The sequence below is a fragment of the Bidens hawaiensis genome, unplaced genomic scaffold (assembly GCF_021521415.1).
Source record: "Bidens hawaiensis isolate Kalapana, Puna unplaced genomic scaffold, B.hawaiensis_p1.1 tig00007270_1, whole genome shotgun sequence".
Classification (NCBI taxonomy): Eukaryota; Viridiplantae; Streptophyta; class Magnoliopsida; order Asterales; family Asteraceae; genus Bidens; species Bidens hawaiensis.
The window spans coordinates 229,291-239,332 of NW_027491503.1; the positions used below are offsets into that span (position 1 = coordinate 229,291).

At 31.3% G+C, this 10,042-nt stretch overlaps 1 protein-coding gene across 1 annotated transcript; it reads right to left on the minus strand.

The window, feature by feature from the left end:
* Positions 1-823: 823 nt before the first annotated feature.
* LOC143634891 (3beta-hydroxysteroid-dehydrogenase/decarboxylase-like) lies at positions 824-4,627 on the minus strand. The gene is made up of 9 exons (XM_077102855.1): positions 4,181-4,627; positions 4,009-4,098; positions 3,482-3,615; positions 3,225-3,395; positions 3,009-3,134; positions 2,857-2,936; positions 2,539-2,737; positions 2,318-2,423; positions 824-1,601 (listed from the first exon to the last, which is right to left on the minus strand). The coding sequence occupies exons 1-9, from the start codon at positions 4,413-4,415 to the stop codon at positions 1,423-1,425; spliced, it is 1,320 nt and encodes a 439-aa protein (XP_076958970.1). The 5' UTR covers positions 4,416-4,627; the 3' UTR covers positions 824-1,422.
* Positions 4,628-10,042: the final 5,415 nt, after the last annotated feature.

The window sequence follows — 10,042 nt, forward strand, 5'->3', positions numbered from 1 at the left end:
CAACCAAGAAAAAAAATGCCTACACTTGTGCACATCAGAACCAGCATCGGTTACAGTTAAATTCAAAATGTTTACAAAGAAGTGAAAGATGAAACAAAACAAATATAAGGTAACTTGCATCACGCTGGTCAGCAATAATCATATGATCCAAGTATACCACTCATGTTTCTTGTCAGGGTAAGGATTGGAGGATTCTAAGTTAGGATTTGACCGTCTGATAGGAAGAACTCTTTGGAGAAATCCATCGATTTCTTCTTCCATTTGCTCATAAATGTAGAAGGCAATAAAGGAAAATGGAAGAACTGAAACAACAATAGCAAATTGGTTGTAGTCATTCATGGCTTGGTTCCAATATGATGTTTGAGGTTTAGAACTCAAATTTAAAGCCAAAGATGACAATTCTGACCAATGTGGATACAAATATGTCCATTTGGGTCATGCTTTATATCAAAACAAATTTTAAGTTTCAGGCAAAAAAGGTAGTAAGCTAAACATGCCCATAATACTTCAAAGTGCATTTTTGAAGCATACAATTTTTATAGATAGTTTTGGTGAGTAAATATAATATCATACCATTTTCTTAGGGGATATAAAAAACTATCCTTTGACATAAAATAACATATTTGTTAAATAAGTAATTTTGATTCTTGATCCGTATGATCCATCCAAAGTAACCCATGTACACGTAAATTGGTCAAATTTGCCACATCGAGACAGTTCTCGCCGTTTTCAGAAACTTCTTTAAGCTAAATGATCATTGTGAAAATATGCAGTAACTAAACGAACCTTTCGTGAAGAAACTTTGCATTGACATGGACCCGACCACGGCAAGGATGGAGAGAAATGACACCGTCTATTTAACAAAAACTTATGACAAGTTCATTAGATATATTGTTGGAATATTATAATGTCCTAAGTTCAATAATTAGTTAGTTATTTAGTAGTTAAATAACCACCACCGCCACAAGGGGTGCAATGGTTTGTTGGCAACCTTTCACTAAGTATAAAATGTATTAAATATTGTAAGCAAGTGTGTTGTGTGTATATGAATCAATGATGCAATTTTTGTCCAGGTTATTGTTCATTCATGTCAACAAATACCGTTTTGTCCACCACGACTTATGTGAGATATGTCTAGGTTGTTACAAACATATGAATGAAACTAATATATATATTTATAGAACGGAAGTACCTTAACAAACAGTACTGAGTCACTCCCACATGAAATAGATTTTAGACTATGTGCTGCACAATTCCATGACAAAACAAGCGATAACGCAGTTTGGCGTGCCATAGTATCTGCGAACCGAAGTTCTGAAATTTTCTCAACTGAACATCCTAGACTGTAACAGAATAAGCCACGGTTAGAAGCCATGCTCAAGTTGGCTCAAAGACACCCCTAACTGTAAACAAAAGAGAAACTTACAACTTATCAGGCAACTTCCCTTGGATAAACAAAAAGACAGACCCCATGATGAAGAGCTTGGAAATTGCAGTGATCATGGTATTTCCAGGTGATACCAAATTGACATAGAATGCACATATTATTAGCTGTGTACCGATTGTCAACTTAATATCCCTCCATATAAAAATGTCTGCAACTGCAAATCATAATATCATACGCATCAAGAAAAGTGGCCCAACTAAAGTATTAGATTTGTTGTTAAAATTGTAAAAGTAAGGGGTGTGAATGAGTCAAGCCGCTTGTGAGCTACTCAAGATTGGCTTGCAAAAAGCTAGAATCGTGCCGAGCTTAAACATGCTCGAGCCTAAAACCTGATGGTCGTTTAATAAAAGAGCCCGGGCCCAAGTTTCTTTATATTGGGCTCAGCTAGGCTCACACGCTTAAACAAGTAACGAGCCTATTAGTTATATAAATATGATAAATTTTATTTCATATAATAAATATATATATTACGTAATAAAAATAACTATATATATAACTAGGATAAAAAATAACTAAATAATATAGGGAGAGGTTCAACACAAAATACTAAATTATTGTGAAATAAACAAAGAACAAACCTCAATCGTATAATTTTTTCTATCAATACTCCAAAATTTTTAAAACTCTATGCTATGTACATAAAAAAACCATTAAACTAATGTGTTCCTAGACTTTTCTCATTTTTAAATGTTTAGCTACACATGTTTGAGTTATGTGATATGGATAAAAGTAAAATTATTAATAACTAACAAATAAAAAACAAGCGGAACTCGAGCTTGAAACATCTGACCTCAAGCTCTATTAAGTTAAGTTAAATGAGCTTATGGGAGCTAGCGTTTGGCTAGTTTACGACCCTAGTTATAATTATACCAATTCCATTTCCAAGACATGCCGCAGCTTTAGAAGCCCCTTTACTTTTAAGATAAACTTCAGCTCTCAGATCAGAATATGACTCAATAGTTCTTTTGAGAGCTTCCTGCAGATAACCAATGTTCTCATATCAATATATTTTAGAACAAATACACTATTAACAGCACATGTATAAGTTATTTTAATATCCCATAATTAATTAATTTAATGAAACAAGACACCTGAAGCGGAACAAGTGGTCTGTAACCAAGTCGATCGTTTGCTTTAAAGGAACTAAAAGTTCTGTTGCAAGATAGGACTCTGATTCTAGAAGATGTCAACTGTGGGACCCGCATCCCGTATGGTGCTAACACGCGATATATACGCTGGATTAAAAATGCAAGCAGCATCATGATGAATACAGGAACTTTTGTTTTGGGCCTGCAAACTATAGTATATCAGAAATAACTAGCTTTCAAGATTATCTAGACCCGTGTTTATTAGGTGCAAATATATATCAAGATTAATTATTATGAGATGTAAAGTAACAAGATGAATACCTTTTATAACCAAGGCCTTCAAGAAAGAGTGACATGAATTCCCAAAACCTTATTGGCTCCATGTTAGTTATGAAATAAGCCTGGAAAACGATCAACACAACGAATAAGAATAACTTTACGCATGTTTTAGCATCGATATATTTATATATTACCTCCCCTGCAGCTCTCTTTGAAACAGTACCACCTGATGCAAGAGCTCTTTCAGCACACACATGGGCATGTGCCACATTTTCAACATAAGTGAAATCATACATGTTCTTGCCATTCCCAATAATGTACTGGAAGCTCAGAGTTCATATTCAGATTAATTATAGGTTTAAATTTATTCCAATATTATTAAAGTTTGACATATGATTGTAATCTAGTACCTTGCATCTTCCTTTCCTTGCTGCAGCAACTAAAGATGGAACAAGCAACTTATCACCGGGACCAAATATGCTGCTGGGACGTATACAACATGTTAATAATCCGTTCATTCCATTCGCCTTTATAATTAATGCTTCCGCTTCAGCTTTGGTTGAAAAATATGAATCAATGTGCTGAAACAGTTAAATTCACCACATTGTAATTCAGTGTTTAAATGATTATTATTTTTCATTTTACATTGCATAGAATAAATAAATACCTTAGCAGGATATGGCATTGATTCAACACCCTCAAATATTCCGTGTTTTCCATCAAACACCACACTAGGCGAGCTAGTATAGATAAGCCTTTTCACATTTTGCACACTACAAGCATCAATTATGTTCTTTGTTCCTGTAGATCAAACAACAGAAACATGAATTGCATATGGCTCCAATGAACGATTTATCAAACAAACAAACACACACAATAAAATATCGCTTATAGGAAAACTATTGGTATAGTCTCTAGATGGTGGGATTCCACTTAGATCCTCGGCTCCAAAAACCTTTCATTTATATGTACAGTAAACTGTCTAGCAATCCATATAACATAAACACACGGCTAAAATTGTAGCACTAACACCCTTGACAGTACCTACACACTCCCCTAAAATTATCTATACACGAAGACAAACACTAAGACACAAGTAATGCCTTACGCAAAAGTGGATTCATCAAGAACTCTTAAGCATTTAAACTCTATAATCCAAGAATTCTTTTCACTCGGGCGTTAAAAGTACTTTACCATGCACATTGATTGAATAATGCAGCTGGTGGTTATTGATTGATGAATCTGGAGCAGCCATATGGTAAACAACTTCAACACCATGACAAGCTGCAAATTGTAACAGAAAACAACATACAAAGTGAAATTAAAAAAAACAATGAAAAATTTCATATAAAAGTTCAGAAATTACCTTTAAACACTTGCGATTTGTTGCGAAGGTCCATGGATACATACTGAGCCCGACCAGAGTGTAAAGCTTGCCCTAGAACTCCCTTCTCCTCATGGGGTTCAAGCTTGATATCAGGACCCGTATCAGCAATCCTAACAGGATACATATCGTAACGAATGAGCATATCAGCTAAATGCCTAGCTGCAAATCCTCTTCCCCCGGTCACAAGACACCATCGCTCTAGTTCATCAGCCATTTCTTATATTGTTTTGCTTCTCTAATTACAAAGAATATTATTAGAACATAAAAGTTTAAATATGAATCATAGAAGGTACAAAATCAACTACAGAAAGGCTAAATTGAATCGTGAACATCGAAAAATGCATTTCAAACTTGAATATATTGTAAATAGTGTCCCATTATCGGTACACCACTCCAAAAATGTACACCCTACTCCATCTTGCCTGTTATATCGTATGGACAATATGACATTGTTTGCTCTATCATGCGGGCTGCATCAATGTTTTGTGCCCAATCATTCAAGCCCTATGTTGTCATACGGTCCGTATGATAGGGAGAAAATGATCACACAGCTTGTACAACGTTTTGTTAGTGGTCACATCAATCATTTCTTTTCATAATAGCCGTGACCTTTTTTTCACCATATCATACAACCCATACGATACTAAAAACGACCCGTTTGACCATTTTTCGCCATACCATACAGCTTGTACAGACATATGGACGGTATGATCTTTTGCGTCCAATAATACGAGCCATATGTTATCATGCGGCCCGTGGCTTTTTCTCAGTAGTCACATCAGTCATTTGTTTGTTAACCAACAAATCATATGAGGCCCGTATGAACTTTTTTACCCTATCATACTACTCGTATGACATTTTACCCTATCAAAATGACGCGTTTAACCACTTATTGCTAAAACCATACAACCCACATCACACATCACACATCACCTACAAATATAATCAGCACAACAGTTGGATTAAATTGCAATACAGTTTGTGACATTTTGCAACTGAGTGAGTAATAGTAATAATTTATAACCTAGTTACTAAACAAAGTTGGCTTCCATAATGAGATTATTATACATCAATATATGCTGGATCTATTTCACCTAATTGTGACATAAAATCATAATTCATGCAGATTAATTGCATGCAGATTATCGTCGAGAAAACAAATCTTTCGTAAATTTAATATTCAGGAAATCATTTATACCTGTAAATCGGATATTCAAGTATTCAACGGAATTGGCCACCGTATCGGTTAAGTATTTATTTGCACTTGTTGTGATCCGGCGAACGATCGAATATAACCTCCAAGGAACATTACAACTTGACATGCACGTGAAACAATAATAAAATAATAAAATGATAATATAACTATTAAACCCAATAGTCATTGGTATACTTATCAAATTTGTTATTTTTTACGTATAAAAAATAATAAAGAGAGTATTATAAAGTATATATGTCACACCCCGAAAATCTTAATTTAAACAGTGAAAGACTTTGACCAAGTCTTTTGGGTGGTGATAGACGTCGTTTCAGCCAAATCACATTTATGTATACATTTATAATGAAAGTTGAAATTTATTTATTCATCAGAGTCATTACATGTATCATATTACACGATAATTATTCAAACTACAAGTTCAACATAAACTCAACATTTTTCATTCAAACACATGTCACTATTTTCCCGCGATCTTCACGAAGCTTCAGTATTTCATTCAATTACCTGAAAAACATATTAAAATAAACGTCAACACGAATGTTGGTGAGTTCTCTTTATTCGAAAATAATCAATATATATGTTTATATATATATAAGGTGCAGTTACTGTACGCTAATGCTTAACGTACGGTAGGTACGCGAGACGCTCAAAGGCAAAAAACAAAGGCAAAAACCTAAAACGCTCACAAAGCCTTAAACGCTCATTAAACCGTCTTTGTGAAAAAAGTGAAAAATTGATCGATTAACTATCCAAAACTGTTTTTTTGGGTGAAGCAATGATTGATTGGATATGTATTGATAATTCCGAGATGTTTGGATGTGATTTCATAGATTGATTCATGAAAAACGGAATTCGCGTACGTATTTGTACGATAAATATTAGTGTATTGGATCTTTCTCTCTCTCTCTCACTATATATATATATATATATATACATACTATATTAAAATGCATATAAGATGGACAAGACAGTCTTTTCACATTAATTCTTAAAAATAAGAGGTTTACAACAATATCAGCTTCTGTTACAACCCTCACAGCATAAAAGTAACACTTTAACTTTTCAGTTCCCTCACACAGTCACCACCGTCCAATACAACTACTCAAATCAACGGCCAAGATTCCGGATCCGCGTCATTCACCACTAACCAATCAAAACACCCTCTAGCCACCTACATAAACAAACTCTCTGTATCCATACTTCACATCAAACTCATTCAAACTTTAACATATTGTCAAAACACACATGTTCCCTCACTCAACAACAATGGCACCAATAACGACCGAGAAGAACTGGCGTAAGAGGGAGCATAATGTTGAACCGTATTGAACCGAGTAAACCCTGACCCGAGTCTCGGAATTGCGTAAAGTCTTCAACTTCAGACCATACCTGATCTACCTGATGATCCCGTGTTTCGTACGAAAACAATGTCGATCCCTTCGGTAAGGGTTTTAGAAGGAGACCCAAATTTCACTCGGTCTTCGACTCACCTTTTGAACAAAGGTGTTTCAGTTTCAAACCCGTGATGGCTGAGGCATCGTCGATATCTTGATGTTGCTATTGTAAACTCATAATTTTTCAGCGTAATGGGGTTGTATATTAAGTGATTCTGGGAGGGGTAGAAACTTGGATTTTGGACTTGTGAATGAGAGTGTTTTGATGTTTGGGTGATTTTCCCAAAAATTAGTAATTTTCTACTTTTTAATGTGGTTTTGAATAATTTATCTACCTATTCTAATAAAGCAAAATAATTGTGACACGTGTTAGTTTGTATTTAATCCTTATAATTCATTTCCCTCCAAAACTAATATATGACATATATCAATAATTATTCATTTCTTTTTACACTTCATTTATATTATATCTAATTAAATTATTCCTTTTCTTTAAACTCTATTTGTATTATATTTGTACATTTTTATACAAATAAATATTTACATATTATACTAATGTACATTGTTAGAATATATTTCACAACATACTTGGTGAAATTTAAAAATCTACAACAAACCATGTTTATTAAATATTGAAAATAATATAATTTTAAATGTTATCATTAACATATTATACTATGTATATTGTTGAAGATTGTAAATTAAAAAAAAAAAAAACACTAATATGCTTTCAATTTACAAGTAATTTTTTTAATCATTAAATTATAAATATATGCTTAAAAGTTTATCCATTTTTTTAAAATAAATTTATTTATCTATTGTTTTTTTTTGTACATTGTCATATAAATTTATAAATTAAAAATATATGATTTAAATCTATTTATTTAATATTTCGGTTAATTTAGTAAACTATACATATTTGTGTTAAATTATAAGTATAGTATATACTAACCGCTTTCAAATATAATAAAGTTTATCATATTTAGTTTCTTGGGTTTTTTTATCAAGGATTGCTTCGAGTTTTTGGTGAAACTTTAATTTGATTGTTACGGGTTAAATGTTGATAACTAGATCGTTTGGTACAAATTTACAACATTTGGCTCAAATTTGTTACGTGTAAAAAATGGGTAATCTAAATATTTTTAAAATTTTGAGAATGCAAATAGATTTATCGTCAAACTTGTTACGGGTTTAAAGTTTTAACTTGAAAATGTAAAAACAAATGAAAGTTAGAATTTTAAATGTGACTGAGTTTCGAATTTATTTTTAGTGACATTTTTAAAAATAGTCAAAATATTCGGGATTTCGCACATTGAATATTTTTCACATGACTATTAAAGTTTAAGAAAAAATGACAACCACTTATGACATGTCATATCTAGGCCTATCAATACTTTTAACTTTTATCAAATTAAAAACATTTGTGTTAGCATTGACTTTTTCTTAAATAGTGATCAGAATATCGTACGTGAAGCATGTCGTACAAAATTATGCTCAAGTAATACAAAATATTCACAAAATTGAACGGGTTAACCTGTTATTTTTTTTGTCAATTGGAAAAGTCGAGAAGTCTCTTAAATTTATCAAAAAAATCTTTTTAATAATGTAGCTCAAAACAATTATTATATGAGAAGTATTCTTCGAAATTGGTTTATAACCAAATTTCTTTCAATTATACATACATGATACTAAGAATAAATTTTCAATAGACGGAGTGTTCTTGTGTATGTTTTTGCACGTGCATTATTTTTTATTAAGTTCATTTTTTTTTGAAAAAAATAATTTTATGATATAAATAAAATCAATTTATGTATAATAATACAAGCACAAATGTAATACATTTTTCTATTATTATTATTATTATTATTATTGTTATTATTATTATTAACCGAACGAAAAATTGGGATGTTACAATAACCGGCACAATATACTTACAATTACCATCATCATTATTTAACACTCAAATAGATATATTGTCCAAAACACCATTAGTAAGCCAAACTTTCAAAATTATAGAATTAAGTAAAATAAATAATAATTTAAACACATCAAAAAGCTCTGTGCAAATAAATATAATCAAAACTTTCTCATTTGTTCGTAGTTTCCATCCAAGAACACATAATATATGTTTGTTTTTAATATTTAAATTTATTCGTTAAGAAATGTGGGTGAAAATTATGTGGCTTAAATGAAAATTGTTTAGATGTACAATATAATATACAAAGCGCGATGTGTTCGTTATTTTCTAATTAAGAACTGTAAGGCTCATATTATAGATAAATCACAATAATGCTACAAGAAAGGTAACAAACGTACTATACAATTTACAATGAGAGGATTAATAAACTTACGAAAAACGAGGACCACGGAACACGTTGCCGCCACCGCCGCATCACGCGAGCATTTACTAGTATATATATATATATTATATATATATATAGGAGTGAGATCCAGAGAGAACTTCTCTTAAAGAGAGAACTATAGAACTAATAAATAATTATTTTTAACTATTTAAAAAAAAAATATTTTGTGATTCTTTTTCTTTCCTCCTTCTAATAAGATAATATTGTTACTAAAAAAACTCGTCGATGTAGTGCATATGTGCACTAATGCGTATTGCATATATACAATAGTGTTTTATTGCATATAATACAATACAATTACATTATACAATACACACTATTGAATTTATGCAAATACAACACTAATAATTGTATGCAATACGCACTTTCGCATGTATGTAATACAACACTAATGCACATATTCACTATATCGATTTTTTTTTATTTTTGTATATAATATAACATTATTGAAAAATATACAATACAAACAACTACATATATGTTATTCAACACTATCTCACATATCAAAATACACACTATTGTATATATGCATTATAAAAAAAGTCGATTTATTGCATATATGCATTACAATGAGTTTTTTTTTGTTTTTTTATTTTTTTTAATTTTTATATTTTTTTGTGGTGAAGAATAACAACGTATAAGAATGATGAAAGGAATAAAAACTAAAAAAATATTTTTTTAATTAAATTAAAAATAATTCTTTATTAATTCTCTTGTTCTCTCTCTAAGTAGGAGTTCTCTCTTGATCCTTTCCCTATATATATATGTATATATTATGAAAGTATGGCAATCGAAAATTCAATACAATACCTCATGAAAATCATAATAAATAGTACTTTATCAACATATCATGAAACATAGTAAACGA

What these genes read in the sequence shown, in the direction of transcription:
- LOC143634891 (XM_077102855.1), bottom strand. Translation starts at nt 4,415, where the DNA reads ATGGCTGATGAACTAGAGCGATGGTGTCTTGTGACCGGGGGAAGAGGA. An exon ending in CAATGCCATATCCTGCTAAG is followed by an intron (nt 3,396 to 3,481) that starts GTATTTATTTAT and finishes TAACTGTTTCAG; the next exon opens with CACATTGATTCATATTTTTC. An exon ending in GAAGGCCTTGGTTATAAAAG is followed by an intron (nt 2,738 to 2,856) that starts GTATTCATCTTG and finishes TATAGTTTGCAG; the next exon opens with GCCCAAAACAAAAGTTCCTG.